Source organism: Schistocerca serialis, chromosome 4 (genome assembly GCF_023864345.2).
Source record: "Schistocerca serialis cubense isolate TAMUIC-IGC-003099 chromosome 4, iqSchSeri2.2, whole genome shotgun sequence".
NCBI lineage: Eukaryota > Metazoa > Arthropoda > Insecta > Orthoptera > Acrididae > Schistocerca > Schistocerca serialis.
Genome location: NC_064641.1, coordinates 264,017,552 through 264,040,225, shown reverse-complemented (window position 1 = coordinate 264,040,225; position 22,674 = coordinate 264,017,552). Strand labels below are relative to the sequence as shown.

The window sequence follows — 22,674 nt, the reverse complement described above, 5'->3', positions numbered from 1 at the left end:
AATTGTTGTTCTCTTTGGGGTGGAGTGCTGCTGTTAGCTACAGAGGCCTCAGCTCCCTGGGTTGTAGTCCCATCTGCCACGTGGTGTGAGGTTATGTGCTTATTACTTGTAGACCACTAGGGTGAGTCACTACAAAATCATTAGCAGCCAGACATGTTTTTTGGCCAGGTGTCGATGGGGAAATAGTGTGTGTCGTTGCAGTATGCCCACAGTGTCACCCATCAGGCAACTTCCCATGATTCTTTTTCACCATGGCCTGATCCTCAACAGCCTTGGGAACAAATTAATGTAGATTTTGTGGGATTTTTGTTGAACTTCTATTAGCTTGTAATTGATGCTTATTCTAAGTTTGTATGTGGTGCCTTGTCTACATACTTCTGCGGTGGCAATAATTTCAGCTTTGTCAAAAATTTTTGCAATGGAATGTCTTCTGTGTATGTTAATTACAGTAAATGGCCCCCAGTTCATATCTCAGGAACATGAACAACTTTTGTAATAAAAGTAAAAAAATTAAAAAAAGTGGTGTTACTGTGTCGTGGTACCTCCTTTCCCCCCTCATTTTTACAGGGCAGCAGAATGACTAGTACAAACATTTAAGACGCATATCAAAAAATGTTTTTCGGATATGTAACTGGAAATAGCTCTTGAGCAGCCTCTCAGTTCTTATAAGTTCACTGCTGTTGGCAATAAGAGTCTGGCAGAGTTGATGCATGGTTGTCAACCCTGGACTCTGCTTCATCTACTTCAGACAACACTAGGCCATCCACTAGCAGCAGTGCTGCAGTGCTTCCAGTCTGGTACAGCTGTTTTGGCTTGCAGGTTTGGCTGCTGGCCACAATCTGTGCCAGCGGTAATCGAGAGTACCTGTGGCTGATGCCTCTGCACCATCCACATGGCTGAGGAGAGGGTGTCATGACACTTTAACCAGCTGTGATCTCATGTGGGCAGCTGCGTATGGGGTGCGCCTCCACCATTGCCGTGTCCTCTGTCCACCTGGCCATCTCCTACATCCTGGTCAGTGCCCTCGCCTTCTCTCCCACCACTGCCAATGTCTCCTCTGCTGTAGGTGCCCCCTTCAGCTGTTGGGGGTTACAGCAGGACTCTGGCTCCAACACTGTCACAGCTGATGCCTCCACCGCTGCCACCTTCATCACACCCAGCACCACCTGTTCTGCCGCTGCCTCCATCCCATCCAGTGCCACCTGTTTTGCTGCCTTCACTGCAACCTCCTTCCCCGGGGCTGTACTTGGACATGGAAATTGAAGTTGTGCCAGCGTCACCTGTCCTACCGTATGGCCTCTCACAGGTGGGCAGTCACTGTAGTGTCTATACTCACACTACTTCTGATATTATGCATCAGTGGCAGTGCATCATATGACTCACCAACCTATGTCGACCACGGAGGACATGGATATGAGCTCAGTCCTCATTTCTTCACAAAGGAAGAGGAGTGCTGTAAGTACCAAATTAGTGTGTGCACCACTTCTTAGTTTGTGTGTGAAGTTTGTGCTTGATTTGGCCACTAGAGGCCATCCAGTCTGTTAATATGACAACAGTTGTAAGTGCAGCCTGCCGGCTGCACCCTCTGTTGGAACTAATGACTATATAGGTTGGAGTGCAAGGCTCCACTGGCTACTTGTTATTACTAATTGTATTGTACCTTGCCTTCCACGTGTGTGTACTGTTCACACAGTAAAATACAGTGTTGTGGAGTTAGAACAGAAATCACATGGTGAGAGATCACAACTGCATGGACATAACAAAATTTCTGCAGCATTGTTGAAACGACCTCGACAGCATGTGAATGAGCATTATCCTGCAACAGAATTATGTTGGCATTGGTGGGCATTTTGACTTGGTGGCACTCTTCAGTTTTTGCAAGGGGTCTGTGTCCCCCGTGCAGTAGTTGAGACGCTGTGTTCCCTGAGGTCAGTGAGCAGTGCGCCCTTGCAATCAAAGAAGAAGGGCATTATGACTTATCTGGAGCTGATGTGCCCCTTGTTTTTATTGTTTTGCTGAAGTTTTGCTGGAAAGTCCTTAAAATATCCTCCATTTGGTCCCAGTCTCTATCCACACGATTTCCACATGTTTGAGGCCTGAAGAAAGACTTTCGTTGCTGTCGAGTTGCTTCAGACAAAGATGTAGAATCACAGTTCCATAGGCAGCCGCAAAGGTTTTTCCATGAAAATATTGACCATCTTCTCTCACAGTAGGATAAATGTATTAACAGTAACAGAAATTACTTTTGAAATAATAAACAGTTTACTTACTTGTTTCTGTCTGTCTCATTTTCATTTGCTTCTTCTTATAAAATATAACTTGAAATATTAGTTTTATAAGTTTGTCTGCAGATACTGTTCAGTGAAATAGGAATAGTTTCTCAACAGAAAAAAATTTATTTTATTTGGTTCTATAATCTGAAAATAGTATCTGTGTAATTTGAGTTTCTCCAAGGAATGATGCCACAACTGATTAGTGAAATTAAATACACAGAATAAGATAGTTAGCAGTAGCTGTGTACCTGCAAATCTGATCAAACTGAGGTGCTTCATAAGTCCCCAGGTGTGAGTTTTCTAGTTAAGATTGTGAGACCTGTGATCACTTCCTTCTTTTCATTTCTATTTATTTGAGTAGCTTGTAAAATTCTGTGGCAGTACTGAATTGTATGTAGCGAGTGTTGTCAAAATTTAGTGATTATCAGTTTTTCTTGAACCATATGGAGATGAGCAAGGGATGGATTAAATTGTCGCCCTGGTGACTGCAGAGGCCTGGAGTGATTTTAAACTTCATGACTTGATGAGAAGCAAAAATATCTTTTACTCAAAAAAACTGTTTCATCTTCAGTTTTAATTCTATTTCATAATTATATAGATTCTTGAATGTAAGCAGGGTGATACTCAACACTGCTACATTGTTTTCCTTGAATGTCACTTCATGTTTTACCTCCCCACAGTACTAACAGATTATGATGCAGAACTGCACGCAATATTGAGGCAATGGACTGGATGAGAAGTCACTATAGCAGAATGTTTCTGTCATTCTGACTGTCAGTACTGTACAGGCAGAAAAACAAAATACACACCATACAAAAAGATTTCAAATACCTAAGACTACATAAAACAAACACACAACAATGGCAGAAATGTGATGAGGCTCTGTAATTAGATGCATTATGTCTTAGTGTGCTATCATTGTGCTGTTAAGTAAGAGGATGGCTTGTCAGTGGGAGGAGATTGGGTGGAAGTGATGGATAAGTTTGAAGTACTGGATAACAAGCAGTTGTCATTAAATAAACTACATGGCCATGGCAGTTCTTTTGTCAAGCAAGCACTGAAAATTAGTGATGCTTTCTTTAACCAGAAAAAGGCATTACGTGTTGATAAAGTTTCCTCCTGCAGCGAAAAATTCCATAACTATGTAAACGTTCTAGTGCCTCAAATTTTACCTGTAATTCAGGGTGAAGAAATCTGAAGTCTGGCAATGAAATTGCAGTTCTCTCAGGGTTGGCTAAGACTTTGAAGAGCATTTGGATGCATGTGATAATGTTTTGAAAAGAGGCTATAAGATGAGCATCAAGAAAAGTAAAACATGCATAATGGAATGTATTCTAATTAAATCAGATAATGCTAAAGGAACTAGATTAGGAAATGGGACATGCAAAGCAGCCGGTGAGGGGTCCCCGCCCCCCCCCCCCCCTTTCCCTTGTATTTGGGCAGCAGAATAACTGATGATGGCCAAAGTACAGAGGATAAAAAATGTAGACTGGGAATAGCAGGAAAAGCATTTCTAAAAGGAAAAATGGTTTATAACATATAAACTTAATTTAGGTAATCTTTTCAGAAAATAATTGTTTGGAGTAGCCTAGTACAGAAATGAAACATGAGTGATCAACAGAAGAAAAAACATTTTTGGCGCAACTTGAGTAAAAGAAGGGATCTGTTGATAGCACACATTCTGTGACATCAAGGAACCTTTAATTTGATAATGTAAGCAGGTTCAAAAGGATGTAGGTTGCAGTAGTTACGCAGAGATGAAGAGGCTTTTATATGCTAGACTAGCATGAAGAACTGCATCAAACCTGTCTTCTGACTACCTCAAAACAACATGACATCTTACTAGCTGATAGGAAAGACTGATTATCTTAGGATTTGCACTCCATTTTAGCCAACAGTGGTACAAGCACAGCACTTGTCTTAAAATTCTGTTAAGTGTCCTTTTTTCCAAGTGTGCTAGCCCCACAAAGTGTGTAGAACAACTTCTTGTGATGTTTGTAAGGTTAGAGAAGAGGTATGGTGTAAGTGAAGCTTTGCAGGTGGGTTGTGGGTTGCTAGAGCACTAGCCCTGAAAGGAAAAAGTCTCATGTTCGAGCCCCATTCAGGCACTCAGCTTTAATCTGTCAGCAACTTTCAGATATTCGTGTAATTGTTTTCTTTTGTTGTTTGTTAATACTAAACTCAACTTTGTGTCACTGTTGCAGTTATTCATTGACACTGATTGATGCTCTTGATACATTGGCTGTTATGGGAAACTACACAGAATTCCAGCGAGTTGTGAACATAGTCACCACTCATGCCAATTTTGATGCAAATATTAATGTATCTGTGTTTGAAACCAATATTCGCATTATAGGAGGATTGTTAAGTGCTCACTTATTATCTTATAGGTAAGTAGTACAGCAGATATAAAATAATTTCAAGTTGTTATTGTTTACAGTGTGTTGTTCATTCAGCATAAATTCTGCATAAATTGAGTTGCTAGTTTTCATTTCAGAGCATGGAATGTGGTTAATTTAACCAAACAGGTAGATTAGGGAACTTGGGAAAAAATGGATAGGTCCATGTTATGTATAGTGAAAATTAGTTAAATGCTGTGGTATGAAAAATAGAATTTCTGGTCAGGTGAGTACAGTGTTAGCAACACGAAATGAAATAGGGATCATGTAAGAGAGGGTGTAATTTGTAAAAGGGATTGGATTTCAGGAAGAATAAATTAAATTTTGAAGTTTGCCAAGGCATAGTAACTCTGTCAGAGATGGCAAAAACGTGAAAGAGGAGTTGATTGCAATGTATAATCTTGAAAAGAGGTTATAAGATGAACTAAAAAAGAAACACCCAATAGTAATGGAATATAGTCGAATGAAATCAGATGATACTGCGGATTTTAGATTAGGAAATGACACACTAAAAGTGCTAAATGAGTTGTGGCATTTGGGTGGCAAAATAACTGATGAGAGCTGAAGTAAAGAGGATATAAAACACAGAATGACCATAACATGAAACACACATATGAAAATGGGCAATTTGTTAGCATCTAATATAAATTTAAATGTAAGGAAGTCTTTTCCTGTGGTGTTAAGTTGATAAGAGGCAGTTGTGTCACACCTCCAGACAGGAGAATGTAGAAGAAATATGGCTTAAGTTTAAAAGAATTGTGGAGCAGACACTGGATATATGTGTATCTAGTAGAACAGTTCATGATGGGAGGGACAATCCATGCTATATATAATTACTATAAACAACTTCTGAGAAACAATTGTTTATGTGTAACAGGGTAAAACAAAGCATATGGCCATAGAAAGAGAGACACTGAATGAAACTGTTCTAGCTGTCAAGAGGGTCATATGTGGAGTCTTCAGTGACTGCCCTAGCAGATTATTGTTGAAAGATCTCATGTGGAGTCTTCAGTGACTATCGTAGCAGAGTATTATTGAAAGATCTTGCAGAAAATCCAAAATATTCCGGCCGTATTGAAAGGCTGTCAGCGACATTGAAGTTAGTGTCCGGCCGCTCATGGATGACATGGGAATTGAAATTAAGGGTAGCAAAGCAAAATCAGAATACTGAACTCAGGTTTTGAATGTATCTTTGCTAAGGTAGATACTGATGCTGTGAACCACTTAACTTCTCACACTGCTGCAGAGATGAGTGACAGAACAGATATTAGTGTTAGTGGCATCGAGAAACTGCTGAAATCACAAAAGTTAAACAAGGCTCCAGAGCCTGATGGGATTTCTGTCATATTTTATACAGAATCTGCATATGAGTAAACTCTCATTTTAACTATAATATGCTATAAATCCCTGGAACAAAACCAAGCACAGTGATTGGAAAATAGCATAGATCCCTCCTGTCTGTGAGGAGGACAACAGAATTGATTCACAAATCTAACATCCAATATCATTGATATTGTGTTTTGTTGAAGTGTATAACATGTTTGGAACTGAAACATAATGAGATACTTTGAACAGAGTGAAGTCCTCCATATCTACCAGCAAGTATTCTGAGAACACAGAGAGTAACAACTCATAATTTGTTTAAGCCAGCTTCTCAACTGTGGCACACCTTCTTACTGACATTCAAGTGGAAGGAATTCAGCTAATAATAGCATGCTGTTCCATAACATGTACATTATTCATGCTTTACCAACTAAAGCATGTCACACTTTAACTGCATTTACCATGTTCTAAAAACTAACAGTGTAGCAATAAGCAGAATATCAATTATCTACTCTAAATGGTGATATAATGAGTGTGGAGTATGTTTTAAAGTTTTGAACTGAAAAGTGATACTATTGTCGGATATACTGAAAAGTTAGCTGTCCACCTTAACATTTCATGGAATACATATAATTGTCAGTTTGGCATCCATTGCTGGGTGAAGGCCACACCTAGACTTTTTTATTGCACATTTTCTAACATTGTCTACCCACCTACCTTCAGATTGTAGTGTGGGGGTTTTTCTAACCTCCTAAAATCCAAGTAAGAACTTCCTCCGTCCATCCACCTTCCATTTGCATATGGATACATATCGCGCCCACTTCATTGCAGTCATTGCTTTTATGTCTTCCCCTCCACCCCACCCTATTGTTTATTTTCCTCTCTCATCTCATAATTCCCTATGTGCATTTCTCCACTGCTCACTTGGAAACCCCCGGTTTTGAATGGTTTTTGTATTAGACGTATATGTCTCACCACCGTACATCAGAGCCTTCAATACTCTGTTAGGCTAAGTTCAAGTGATGGAAATCTAAGTCATGTTTTCAAATCACACATTTAGCCATCTATCATTCAACTTTCAACTTACTATATGAATGCTGATGACATTAATGCAGTGTTCATGGAAAAATTCTCTAGACGCAGATGAACACGCCTTGCCGCAGGGTTAGAAAAGTAAATGGCGCCCATGTGCTGCTCAGTTGACCATGTATTTCCATCATGACCAGACACATTTTCTGTGTGTTACTTTTTCTTTGTTGAGAAAAATGAGTGAAACTGAAGGCGAGATATTAACATTGAGCTACTAACTGATGTACTAGAAAAGAAAGGCCATATAGAATATGACATCAGAAGGGTACCAAGAAAAATTAAATCTTTAGATAGTGAGTGTGAGAAGAATTGGTTTTCATCTTCTGTGAGGGAAATAACTCAAGATAAAGGGGAAAATATGGGTAAGAAAAACTTCATAACAAATGTACTTTTGTTCATAAGGTACAATCTGTACAGTCGAGTCCATCTTCATTGAAAAAGTAGTGGGTTAATTTAGACAGAATATTGTCTGCTTATGAAGTGGTTAGGCCATTTTGGGGAGATAGATCTTTCCAAGTTGTCTTTGTGTAGAAATCCTTCTCTATGTCGAACACAGTTATGAAGTACTGTAATCACTTTTACGATGTGTTGAGCACAATTCACACTGATGTCTCTTGGGCAGTGTAGTATTCTGCACTTACTACAAGTTGTACCAAAAGTATACTCAACATATTTAGCTGAAAGTTCAATCTTTTTTCATAAGTCTGCTGTTTTCTACAATCAATGCCTAACTTCTAAAATTTTAGTTTTTGGTTGTTGGAATGCACCTCTTCAACCACACAATCCCATGCCACCTCTCAGACCCCCCCCCCCCCCCCCCTTTTCACTCCTTTCCAGTTTTAAAATTGTTACTGCGCTCGCGCGCCCTCACACACACACACACACACACACACACACACACACACACACACACACACACCTGCCCATTGCATCACACTGGTCACTTGTTGTCACATTCACCATTGCTGGCGCAGTTCAAATAATAATTATGCTGCTATTTAATACACATGTATTATTTTAAATCTCTAATGCCAACTTGGTCCAGAGACTTTAAAAAAAATCTCTGGGAGGTGCTGGAAAACCATTCCAGCTTTCTCTGCCCCAAATTAAGCCCTGCCTACAATCACGTAAGGGAGTGCCATATGGTGTTTTTCCATTAACGGTCATAATTTTGGTAGATACAATGATTTTTCAACAATATGAAAAGCTACTCACCACATAGAGGTGGCACTGAGTCATAGATGTAATGAAAAGACTGTTGTTCTGTGCTGGACATCAAAAGATTTTTCAGTGAATTTTCATATATGAAACAATAATCAGAGTCACACAGCACCAATAATACTAACAGTGAAATACAAGGAAATTGATTGTTCTGGATTTTGTGTTTTGATTTGTTTACCATCGATAGCTGTGATTCAGTGAGGAAACATTGTGTACTGTTCAAATCGTTGAGATAACTCAGTTCATTTTTCTTCATCTTTTAATTTCATCCAGATAACTTTGCATGCTTAAAAAATTATCCAGATATAATTGATTTTTCAATTCTATGTGAATAGAACATGTGTGGCAATACTGGCCTTACGACTTATCTTAGAAGAAAGTTTAAGGAAAGGCAAACCTACGTTTCTAGCATTTGTAGACCTAGAGAAAGCTTTTGACAATGTTGACTGGAATACTCTCTTTCAAATTCTAAAGGTGGCAGCGGTAAAATACAGGGAGCGAAAGGCTATTTACAATTTGTACAGAAAGCAGATGGCAGTTATAAGAGTCGAGGGGCATGAAAGGAAGCAGTGGTTGGGAAGGGAGTGAGACAGGGTTGTAGCCTATTGCCGATGTTATTCAATCTGTATATTGAGCAAGCAGTAAAGGAAACAAAAGAAAAATTCGGAGTAGGTATTAAAATCCATGGAGAAGAAATAAAAACTTTGAGGTTCGCCGATGACATTGTAATTCTGTCAGAGACAGCAAAGGACTTGGAAGAGCAGTTGAATGGAATGGACAGTGTCTTGAAAGAAGGATATAAGATGAACATCAACAAAAGCAAAACAAGGATAATGGAATGTAGTCGAATTAAGTCGGGTGATGCTGAGGGAATTAGATTAGGAAATGAGACACTTAAAGTAGTAAAGGAGTTTTGCTATTTGGGGAGCAAAATAACTGATGATGGTCGAAGTAGAGAGGATATAAAATGTAGACTGACAATGGCAAGAAAAGCGTTTCTGAAGAAGAGAAATTTGTTAACATCGAAAATAGATTTAAGTGTCAGGAAGTTGTTTCTGAAAGTATTTGTATGGAGTGTAGCCATGTATGGAAGTGAAACATGGATGATAAATAGTTTGGACAAGAAGAGAATAGAAGCTTTTGAAATGTGGTGCTACAGGAGAATGCTGAAGATTAGATGGGTAGATAACATAACTAATTAGGAGGTATTGAATAGAATTGGGGAGAGGAGAAGTTTGTGGCACAACTTGACAAGAAGTAGGGACCGGTTGGTAGGACATGTTCTGAGGCATCAAGGGATCACAAATTTAGCATTGGAGGGCAGTGTGGAGGGTAAAAATCGTAGAGGGAGACCAAGAGATGAATACACTAAGCAGATTCAGAAGGACATAGGTTGCAGTAAGTACTGGGAGATGAAGAAGCTTGCACAGGATAGAGTAGCATGGAGAGCTGCATCAAACCAGTCTCAGGACTGAAGACCACAACAACAACAACAACAACAACAACAACAAACATTTGAATAGTGTAACTCTGCCGATGAACATCTGCTAACAGGATATCTGAAACTGAAACAGCCTGCGAGAGAGTAACTGCAGCAACTAATGTGCTGTACTACTCATCATCTGAACTATTTTGAAATCAGCCGCGTGTTTGTGTGTCAGCGCATGTTAGGACCGGACCGGACCGGACCGAACCGAACCGAACCGAACCAAACCTTACTGTAAATTGTCCAGTTCAGAGACATCAAAAATTTAGTTTTTAGAATTTTATTTAATATACCTAAAGCATTCAGACTATTTGTACTTTTCTGTTTGTATTGTTTGTTGTCCATCCAGTTGTTGCCTTCAGCTGACCTAAATATAAAAATTCATAAATTCCTTCTGTCCCTTCATTGTTAATATGCAATATTTCATTTTCTGTATTTTGATTATACATTACCTTAGTCATTTTACAGTTAATTTTTAGGGCTACTTTGAAAATTACTCTTTTAAGTATTTCCATTTGCAGTTGAAGTTTATCAGCACTATGGGCAGAAATTACTAAGACCAGATATTTTTTATTAACACATGTTCCGTCTGAATTGTCCCAGTTTAAGGATCTGAAAACAGTTAGGAATAGTTTTGGGGATGTGAAATCGCGTTGACTGGCTCATTTAAAAATGTCAGCCCCCCTGACATTTGTGATGAACACCTAGTAAATGTAGTGAAGTATTATTTCTGGAGGTCACTAAGGAAAGTATGTATTTCTACATGTAATTGTGATAACTATCACTTCTTCTCAGGGCTGGAGTTCCTGTTGAGCCTGGTTGGCCTTGCAATGGACCTTTACTGCACCTGGCTGAGGATATGGCTCGTCGCTTATTGGCTGCCTTTGACACAGCAACTGGCATGCCATATGGTACAGTGAATCTGCGTTATGGAGTGCCACCTGGTGAGACAAGTGTCACATGTACTGCTGGAGTTGGCACATTCATTCTTGAAATGGGGACCCTTTCCAGGCTTACAGGTGACCCAGTGTTTGAGGAGGTATGCTCTGCTGCTACATGTTAGGGTAAGTCAATAAATAAGTCACAAAACAGGCTAGAGGCAATAGTAATCAACATAAATAGCTGAAATTTATTTCCCTTTTCTACAGAGACACCTTCTGCATTCAGACACATGTTCTGTCTCTTTACAAGTCCTAGATAACCAGCAGGGAAGAAGTTTTTTGACTGCTGTCACAATATGTAACCTCTTTGGCTATGCCATCATCAGTTTTAATATGTTGGTCATGCAAATGAGATTTTAGGGTTTCAAACAGATGAAAGTCACTGGGATGTCAGGACTGTAGGGCAGATATTCTAGCCATTTCCAATGAAATGTTCAAAACAACTCCTGTTTTTGTATTGCTGCATGAGGGCGGGCATGTCATCCAAAAGAATCACTCCATTTGTCAGGAGGCCAGGTCAATTTGCGGCAGATGATCTGTCGGAGCTCCTGTGGAGTGGTGCAATATGACATGGAATTCACAGTCTTGCCATGGTGCTAGAATTTCATCAGTATGACCCCTTGGACGTCCCAAAACAGGGTGAGCATAACCTTGTGGGCTGATGGAATGGTCTCGATTTTTTGTTTTTGATTTTTTGTTTTTGAGATTGAATGTTGACAATTTTGGATCCTGGTTGAAAGTGTGAACCCAAGACTCATTACCTGCAGTAGTCCATGCTGTGAAGTCCTCTCCTTCCTCAGAATACTGAATAAGGTGCTGCAAGACCCATTCTGTCCATTTTGTGCTCTTCAGTTAACTTGAAGGGGATCCACCATGCACAAACTTCATGAAACTTAAACTGCTCATATAAAAGCAGTTCCATTTGAACAGCCTACAGCACCCACTACATCATCGATTGTAACACCCTGCTCATTACAAAAGATCTGTTCCACACATTGCAATGTGGGTTCAGTTGCCACAGCCACAGGATGACACGGATGCTCCCAAACTCTGGTGTTTGCCTTTCCTTGTTAAACTCCTAGATCCAACTGAACACAGTTTTTGAAGATAAGCCACCATACGCAGGATGCATTTCATGATGCCCTTATTCTACAGACAGTTCTTTAGCCCACAAAAAGCTCATGATTGTACACTGTTTTACTCATGTACATTCATACAGCATCTTGCACTGGCTGCCATGCGATGTCCCACAGCCTCTACAACAAAGCATACACGTGCTACTATCTCTTGGGCAAAATATGTGCATGTAATTTAAACATGGTATAAGATAAACTAGCATTTGTGATTTATTTATTGACTTTCCCCTGTGGTTGTTTGTGGCCAGTTTTACTCAAAATGTTTGTTTTATTCTGTAGTTGGAAATCCTCATTTCCAGTTCCAGTCAGTATTCTTCAGTTTCTTCCTGCATGTTTGTTGATAGAACAGTCCACAGGTGTACTGCCGGTTCTTTTGTCAGCACACCTGATAATAGCAATGTGTCGTATCACCAAAATATTGTGCCCATTGGGCAGTATGAACTGACAGTACAGCCATGAACTGTTCCGTCCGTATTTATTCAATTTATTGTAGAATAAATAGTAACTAAATTGTAGTAAAAGGAAATTTTAATGACAGGAGCAAATGTAACTTTAAATGGTTGATCCAGCATTTTCCTGCAATCAGCCAGCATTATAACTAAATTTTTGAGAAAACTTGTGTTTGTAACTTCTTGAAACAGTACTGTGGCTTTAAAATTGACTATTCATCAGACAAAACTTCTAGTCATTATTTTGTATTGGTGTTTATTTTATTGCTTCACTTTTGAGTCTGTCTTTTTTATAGGTAATGTATTTTTTCATTCTACAAGTAGCAACATGCCTAATGTTAAAAAAGATTTTGGTATATTTAGACATCCACGCATATTAGTGATGTAGTTCATTTGGCATATTTCACAGCACTGACAATCAAACCTAAAAATTGAGAGTTCAGTATTATCTTGGCAGAAATAAAACGTAAGGAAATTTTTAATGAAAAGTAGGTACCTGGAATTATATCATCATATTGAGAAAATGTCTGACACGTACAGTTAAAGGTGATTAAAATTTTTCAGTCACATTCTCATACTGAACGATGATATACTGATTGAAAGAAGTCTCTATCTTCTTATCTCAGCAAAATCTAAGAACTGTTGGCTGCTTGAAACTGTAGAGATCTTCAGGGAATTGGCATTGGAGGTGGCATGACACAGGACAGAGATGTGTTCAGAACACTTGTTGAGAATCACCGTTTTGTGAACAAAAAATGAACTGAAACAACAGAACATGGGGAAAAAAGCACAAAGAGAAATTTCAAAGAAAAAATGAGGGGACATTTTCAGAAGAATAAAAGCAATTTCACTAGCTAAAGAAGTTTCATAAAGGCAAGTACTTTAATGACAGCAAAGATAATTACAGAAAGTTATTGTAGTTGTGGAAGTAAGGGAACTAATAGCTTTCATAATAGAGAGAATAATACCATTGTAATCTTGGAACACAACCTCTTCATATTCTCCAGTTTTCCTCTCTACTGTTACTCTGGCCAAGTCATCTTCTCTCTTCCGCGTCCTTTCTTTCAGTTTTTTTAGCCACTTGTATCTCTTGCCTTTCATCTCAACGTGTGCGTCTTAAGAGGCATTCATGTCTCATCCACTCTCTTCATATGCCCATACTGTTTTACTCTACTTTTCTCTTTTTTTTGTAGGGGATCCTCATGTGGTATCTCCTTAATCAACCAACATCTCATTTTTACCGTTTTTGGAACCATCACATTTCTCTAAACCTCCATCTCACTTGCTCACACCTTATTTTTTTCCCTTTTTCTTCATGACGTATATTTCTGCAAGATACAACAGAATTGATATATTATATAATATGATTAGTATATCACATTGTTACTTTTCCAAGAGACTTCTTTACCCCTTATCATACCTCACACTTCACATAAAACAATCAGCTTGTCTTGCCTGTTCATTTATCAGGGTTTATACAACCCGGGACAACTGGGAGATCTGGGAAAAACCTGGGAATTTTTTCATCCGGGAAAAATCCTGGAATTTTTCGTTGTTCTAGCTTTCCGTTAAATTTTTGTAATTTTCAGAGGTAAGAACTGTTACTCTAACAAAGGATATTACTGTATCCCGCTACTGCAAAATAATACTGCAGCATTAAAACATGAACAAGAGAAAAAACTAAAATAAAACTTAAATTGCAAAGAAAATGCGGCATATAAAATAACACAGTGCTCGTAGAAGTGTCTGCCAGCAGCAAAATATGTCAAAGGCTTTCGGAAGACTATGCAATGCTTCATAACAACAAATTGCCTTCTATGAGCGTGATGTCACAACTGTTTTCATTAGACTCATTTAATCAGTTACGAGTGGGCTCATGCACACGCACAGTTGAGTCGTGTATATGTAGTACTTTCTCCCGCTTCTGGCTACAGAAATGTGGCTGTTGGCTGTGTAAGCAGTAGTAGCAGCAACCAGCCACATGATACCCGGAAAAATTTTACTGGGGCGCCCAAGCTGCCAGATTCACGCATGTGCAGCAGGCCCGGATCTAGTGGGGAGTGAGGGCAAACTGGGGTATCTGAACTGGGTGGCAATTACGAGGGAAGGGGCAATTTCATATTCTTGAGGAAGAAAAAAAACGTGTTCCATAAAGCACCCAGCATCCAGCGCACATCGGTCTATCGATTATTCATATGATTTTGAAATGCACCCCTGATGGTTTTTAAACACATTCTAAGTTGATTTCTGAATGAATTGTAAGTTGATTTTTGAGTGTGTGTATAGTGTACCTGATGTCTCTGCCAAGGGAATCATTGTCACATCTAGAAATAAACTTTCCTGCAGACAAAACGGGACGGGGCTATACGAGCTGAGCGGAATAAAGCCGAACCGGTGAATGCCAAGTGCTGCTTGTTTATGTGGTTGTTTAGGTTTGCGAATGTTCAGCATTGTTATAATTACTAGCGAAATCCATAGATTCAGACTACCAGAGTGGAAATAAACGACTAACAGGTAAGAAAGATTACGTATTATCTTTTCGGTGTATCCAAGAAAGCGAAATTTTGACAGAAATCTTTTGACCAGATCGCTACATGAGACAGGGCCAGTTGTAGTCCCCAGCTAGCAGCCGCTCGAGTTCCATTCTGCGAGTAGCACGGAAAACGCATTGTATGAATAATCGCTGGATAACTAAACCGGTGATTGTGGCAGGGTTAGTGAAATTAACTGGAGAATGAGTATTGACAGTGGTAGAAATAGTTACAGAATTAGTGACGACAAGACCATTTGTTAGAATAAGGAAGGAGAAGAAACAGGGACATCACACAAATTATGGAGGAATATGACAATTTCAAATTTATACAAAAATTTCGTTCTACTACTTTTCGGTCTCGTGCATGAGAAACTGGAGCATATGAATGAAATGTGAAACTGTTTCCTAACGTAAAGCTTTTTGCTTGTAGTAGGTCAAATAGGTATTTCGTATTGGTACTTCGTGAATTATATTCTGACGTATTATAAAAATGATCATTATTGCTAAAACAGTCTCGCTTATTTTGTGTGTGTTACAATTGCTGAAATATTAGAAAGGCCTATTTTGTTTTCTCCAGCACACAGTGACAAAATAGACATAATCAGTTCGAGAAACCACACCAGTCTTGGATACTATTTGTATTAACAGCTTTTTCAGTATTAGACAGCGACGTTTCCATTTTTCATGTAGCAAAACGTTTAATGAACTTTGATAAGGTAATAGTCCTTTCACAGAAAGGAAAGCACGCCATGTGAAACTGTAGCAAGATTAGAGAGAAAAATCACTAGGACCAAAGGATTGAAGAAATGTGTACTGTCTTGCCTGTCTCTTGTCCTTACTGGTTTTAGGTGTCCTATATTTAATTTTATGAGTCCCGTTTTTCTGAAGAGTTCTTGTTCTCCTGGTTACAAATAATCCTATCCTGTATTAATGGCGAGAGGGTTATTTTACAAAAAAAGGGGGGGGGGGGGGGGCAGATGTCAAACCAGCCGACTGGGAGCAGGAGAGGCGCTACAGGACATTTTAATTTCCACTGTCCTGAAATGGTTTGATGGCATCCATTACAAAATATACACGTTTGAGTTCCACAGAGCGAAATATATTGATGGTATAACAATGTTGTTTGAAGATGCGTGGCTCCCCACCGCACACTTAAGACCAAATAACGTGTCGTACATATCCTCTAAGATATATCTTTTATGTATCAGACTCTTCAGAAAGATGTGCGCTACAAAATGAACTTATTTTTGAAAAGAGCAGTCTGAGTTATAGTTGGGGGGAGGGGGGAGTAGTCTCCACATGACCCGTTTTTACATATACTGATTTTTCAGTTTCCTTTTAATTTACTATTCTCACGTCAAATGAAAACAAGACGGATTTCTGTGGCTGGGAGCTATCAAGTGAATTAAAATACATTCTCATATTTACGGAAGGGTAAACTATGCTACTCGTTTCAGATTTTATTTTATTTCCACCTTTCTGACAGTCAAGCATTAATCGCCTTACAGAACAATGAAGTTATTTTTGTCGGTTTGATAAATAAATTTGGCTTTTATTAAGCTGTCCTGCTGAGGCAGTCAATTTATTCCACACTATTGGCTAGTTTCAACTGTTCACTGCATTTCAGGTGCACATTTTCATCTTCTAGCACGTATGGGGTTATGCCATAATAAAGAACCTAACATGAGATAATACAGTACTGGTACTCCAAGAAAATTTATGTCCCGAAAACCACACTGAAAAGCTTCATATTTGGTCGAGGCCTACGTCATTGAGAATCTGGACATACCAATGTACACTGTTAGGTGAACTATGCATTTTGGTATGGTTCACAAAATTCTGACGCTCTTGGAGTATCCTCTGATGTCTTGTTTCTTTTATGACATAATGTAAGCTCCTTTAATGTTTTACACGTACGAACATATGGGCTTCCTACATTACCGTAGCTGCGCAAGCGCGATGATGTCTCTTATCTGGCGCTCTCTGACAACTGCTGAAATGAATCTATTTCTAACAGGTCACGGGAAAATATTGAGAATTGTTGTTAGGAAAGTGTTATTTTCGAAGTAAATTTCCTTTTACGCAAGATGAACTATGTGCGAGAATGTACAATGGATTTTTTAAACCACAGAGTGTTTGGTCTCTTTTAAAAATCAAATCTTTGATGAAGAGCTATTTAGAAGACTTTCGAGCCCAGAAGATCAGAGATTTATGTCGGTATTAAAAATTTTGCTGGCGTATTTGTGTGATGCATATTAATGTGTAACATGCGCTAAACAGATGAACATTATAAGTGAAAGCTTACCCTCTCTTATAGCTTATTAATCTTGAGACAAATATTATTTGCGAAAGCTTTGCTTTTCTTGTAGCAACACTACGTATATTAATTTAAACCATTAACTTTTCCTGTTGGGGAATTTGAATTTATACTTTAGTAGTACGAAAATATGCAGCGTACATGTTTCTGCACATCAAAGATCTTTTCCCCCCCTGAGTATCATTTTCTAAATTGCCAGGAAATTCTACACTGCTGTATAAAACCATATCCTATCAAAGGATAAGTTTTACAGTTACGAGGGAAAGTATACTGTCACTTAACATGCAATAGTGTATTTTCACCCGGGACAAAATGTATTTTTAACTGGGAGATCCGGGAAAAATCCGGGAATTTTTTCTCTTTGTCCGCGTATACACCCTGTTTATCTATCAATCACTCATTTCTTCCATTTTACTGTATTATACTCCCCAAGCCCTTTAAACTTTCCACCATTGTCAGCTATACCTCATACAGTATCATTTTTACTTTACGTCTGTCCATTTTTCGTATTATGAACATCAGATCACTCTCCTTTACTTAAATTTTAGGCCATGTTATTGCATATCATCTTCCTCAACATCTAATTGCTTCTGTACTGTGTAATGATAATGCCATTGGTATGAAAACTACTATGAGGTGGCTTTGATATTGCCAAACAATATGTCTCATCAGTTGCTTTGGAGTATGGTTAATTTGTCTTAAGGTATAGAACTGTAATGAAAATGTAGTCTCTTATCACTGTAGTGAAGACAGAAGCCTAATTATTTGTTATGTAATTTGAAAATAATTCTAGATCAAGCTTTTTTTTGTCTACCCTCATCCAATGTTTAACACAAATCTGTGCATAAAGTCTCACATCCTGTCATCCACTGCCTATAATATAATGTAGGTGAAATAATCAGACAATGGAAAATCCAGGATGGAATGTAACAATACCAGAGAAGGAAAGTTGCTACTCACCATATAGCGGAGATGCCATTAAGGCTTTTGTCAGCAGTAGACACACACACACACACACACACACACACACACACACACACACACACACACACACACGTCTGCAGTCTTACAGAACTGAGACCACACTGCCACAGTGTGGTTTCAGTTCTGTGAGACTGCAGATGTGTGTGCAAGTTGCGTGCGTGTGTGTGTGTGTGTGTGTGTGTGTGTGTGTGTGTGTGTGTCTACTGCTGACAAAGGCCTTAATGGCCTAAAGCTATAACTGTGTGAATCTTTTTGTTGTGCATATCGCGACTCAGTATCTCCACTATATGGTGAGTAGCAACTTTCCTTTTCTGGTAGGTGAAATAATGACAGACAGATACAGCTATCAAATAACTTAGTTGAATGCAAAGTTTCTAAGTTAAAGCAATAGTTTTTTTTAGCAATCCAAATTAGTCTGAAGCTGTTGGTCATGCAAGGGTTCAAAATTTGCAAAACTTTACTACAAATGCTCATGTCCAGTCATAACTCTTAAAATAACACCTTTTACTGAATCTGGTTGAGACATATGCTGCTAGTTCACCGCTTATGTGGGCACACATACTTCCCTCATCTGTTGCCAGTCACACAGTGCCTTCACCCTGCATGTAAGTGTGACATAAATGGAATTGATCAAATAACATTCAGACTGTGGACATGTGTCTGTCTTCTGTGAAAGACATCTTGGAAAATCTAACAGGCAAATTAAAAAAGAAAAAAAGGGCTTCCTGCATCCAATCATCTGAATTTCTACAGTATATGAATGTGACACTTTGTGACAATGGATACAGTGTGATATGGGATTTTGCAGATAATAATGTTTTTATCACTGTAACAATGCACAGACCACATCTGTGTGCTATATATTATAAATCTCCATAAACCTGTGGAATAGATCATATTTCATTTGTTACCATACCTGACTGCCCTAAACATGACCCTGTGTGTACTGACAGTATTATGAAAAGGACTCATGATATAACGAAGATAATGAGTCACAGACAGGCACAACAAAATGACTACTAAACATGTAAGCTTTTGGCCAGAAGGCCTCCTTCTGAAATAGACAAAAAAAAGCCTGTACACACACACACACACACACACACACACACACACACACACACACACGACCATTGTCTCTTGTTGCCAAGGCCAGAGTCTGGCCTCGACAGCTAGTCACAGCGCTCATGTGTGTGCATGCGCACGCAGGTGTGTGTGTGTGGCGGGGGGGGGGGGGGGGGGGGGTCGTCGAAAGCTTACATGTTTAATACTCATTTTGTTGTGCCTGTTTGTGACTCGGCATCTCCGCTATATGATGAGTAGCAGTCTATCCTTTTCACCAAAAATAATCAATTATTGATAATATAATGTAAACGGATAGATGAAAAAAATCTACTCACCGAGCAGCAGTAGGGGAACACACACACAAAAGGATTTAACTTTTCCAAGCGTTCGGAGTCAGTGGCTCTTTATTCTGGCAGAAGAGTTGAAGGGAACAGAAGAGGGGTGAAGGAAAAGGACTGTAGATGTTAAATAAAAGTGGTACAGTTCAGAAAAGTCGCCCAGAAGAGGTGGGGGGGGGGGGGGGGGGGGGGAGTGGACAGCAAAAAATAAACAAGCCAGAAAATGAAAGATGTAGAACACTAAAATGGAGTTAAGAAAGGAGTAGCTACTGTGAAGAAATACTGAGACAGGAGGAATTAGCGTAAATTAAGGCCGAGTGGGTGGCGAGAACCAAGGACATTTTGTAGTGCTAGTTCCGAACTGCAGAGTTCTGAAAAACTGGTGTCTGGGAGAAGAATCCGGATGGTGCATGTGGTGAAACAGGCACCGATATCATGGCTGTCATGTTGTATAGCATGCTCTGCAACAGGATATTGTGTGTTGCCTGTATAAGCCCTCTTCTGCCTATGCCCATTCTTACTGACTGATAACTGGGTGGTAGTCATGCCAATGTAAAAGGCTGAACAGTGTATACATAGCAGGTGGTATATGACACGGCATTTTGCTGGTGACTATCCCTTTGATAGTATATGTTTTGCCAGTTACAGGGCAGGAATAGGGTGGAAGGAGGGTGCATAAGGCGGGTCTTGCAGCGGCGCGAGTCACAAGGGTAGGAGCCATAAAGTGAGGAGATTGGTGCAGAAGGAGCATAGGGTCTGACAGGGATAGTGCAGAGATTGGGAGGGCGACAAAAAGCTACTCTAGGTGTAGTGAGCAAAATCTCGGACATAATGGATCTCATTTCAGGACATTATCTTAGGAAGTCATGGCCTTGTCAAAGTAGCTGATTAATACATTCCAGACCAGGATAATACTGAGTGACCAGTGGTGTGCTCTGAAGTTGTTTTTTTTTTTTTTTGGAGGAATCAGCAGTACTAGGATTGAATGTGATAGCCCAAAAATCAGCTTTTAAACTACATCCAGTGAAGGCTGAGGTGAGAATGGTGGTATATTGCATCTCAACAAACACTTCTGCCTCAATTGCCAAGGCTCTATGGGAGGGAGCATTTGACACAGAAAGGATGGCAACTGTCAAAATGTACGTACTGTTGTTTGTCAGTAGGTTTCATGTGCACAGAAGTGTGTAGCTGACCTTCGTTGAGTATGAGGATGAGATCAGCATCAAGGAAAGTGTCATTGTCATTGTTCGTTTGTGTAAATTTAACCTATTTTTCATGCTTTGCATGCATGTTTTGTTGGCATCTTCACATTACCATTTAAATAGTTAATGCCTTTTCCAGTACTTTGTAATTTTGATGCAGTAACATGTTATCAAGAGGGGGTGGGGGAGTGGTACTTTGCGCCCACCCGTAAAAAATTTGAAAAAAATTGTTAATTGTTTTTGACTTATATTGAAGAGAGAGTTTTTAAAGCAGTACTAAGGTAAGAGTAGGATCAAGAACCTGAAAATACCCTTTAGTAGTCTCTTAGCAATATCAATGCACTTTCAATAACATGTACAACCATGGGTGGGATACCCCTAAAAAAATTACGAATTTTGTTACTTATTGTTGACTACTGTTCCCAACATATCTTGTAAAGAAATATTGATGTGTAACTAGTGTCCTGAACCTGAAAATCTTCAATGGTATTAGTTACGAAGAGTCACATCTACTAGTAAGACTAAATCAAACAATGGAAACTCCAGATAGGAATATCAACAATGTAGGAAAAGATATGTTGCTACTTACCTTGAAGAAGATATGTTAAGTTTCAGACAGACAAAATTAAAAGACATTCAAATAAAGCTTTCGGCCACAGCCTTTATCAGCAAAAGAGTGACACACACCACGCATTTGCACAAACAAGCAAAACCCATGCACACATGACCACAACTCCGGCAGCTTGGTCTGGAAAGGTATGTTTCTCTTTTGCTGACGAAGACTGTGGCCCAAAGCATTATGTAAGTGTCTTTTTAATTGTATCTGTCTACACTTAACTGTCTTCTTTACGGTAAGTAGCAATCTGCTAGTAACACTGAAATTGGATTAAGTTGACTTAAAAATTTAAAACATTTATGGAATCTGGTAGAAGACTTTATTGCAAGAGGTAGACATAAAATCCTCCCTCCCCTCATCTTAGTGTTGCAAAAGTTGAGCCAAATATCATCCCAACCTGAGATATATTTTTTCATGAATTTTGAAGGTGACGTGCTTTGAGGTATTTAATGTCAAAAGAATAAGGTCATTGGCCTTAATTGTGTAAATTGCTCGAATGTCCACATTGCATATTATTTGAAAGTTTGTTCCCAGGCCTTTACAAAATTATCTGAAAATTTTTTGTGGCCACTGCTTAGGTTGTACTTGTGCTGCAATTCTATAATTTGGCATTTTTCATTCTGTTGTCATGTGCAATGAACACACCAAATATGATGAAAATTGGTGGTGGTTGGATTGACACCTGTGTTAATTTGACGTGGAATGACTGATGCCATGTACTGATTAATGAATTGCTGCTAACCACCTTTTGTAGTGTAGCAGCACCTTACCCATGTAACACTAATATAATGTACATTGTTTGTTGCAGGTGGCAATTAATGCACTTCATGCTTTGTATAACCATTTCTGTGCAATTGGCATAGTGGGGAATCATCTTGATTTACAGATTGACAAGGGGATTCTACAACATGTCATAGTAGATTCTTATTATGAATATCTTAACACTGATGTAGTGTATACATTGTTTGTTGCAGGTGGCAATGAATGCACTTCATGCTTTGTATAATCATCGCTCTGCAATTGGCTTAGTGGGAAATCATATTGATGTGCAGACTGGTAAATGGACTGCACAAGATGCTGGAATAGGTGCTGGAGTGGATTCTTATTATGAATATCTTGCAAAGGGAGCTATATTATTGCAGAGACCAGAGTTGATGCGCATGTTTCAAGAAGGGCGTTCAGCTATTGATAAATATTTGAGTCGTGATGACTGGCATCTTTGGGTGTCGATGTCCAAGGGGCAGGTGACACTGCCTGTTTTCCAGTCCCTTGAAGCTTACTGGCCTGGAGTGCTCAGTCTCATTG

General features: G+C 39.1%; 1 protein-coding gene across 1 annotated transcript in view; it reads left to right on the top strand.

The window, feature by feature from the left end:
- The window catches only part of LOC126473768 (ER degradation-enhancing alpha-mannosidase-like protein 2), a 121,185-nt gene that overhangs the window by 16,256 nt on the left and 82,255 nt on the right, over nt 1–22,674 (top strand). Inside the window, exons 3-5 of the mRNA XM_050101031.1 lie at nt 4,478–4,663; nt 10,587–10,830; nt 22,344–22,674. Coding sequence (XP_049956988.1) covers nt 4,478–4,663; nt 10,587–10,830; nt 22,344–22,674 — 761 coding nt within the window. The remainder of the gene's footprint in view (nt 1–4,477; nt 4,664–10,586; nt 10,831–22,343) is intronic.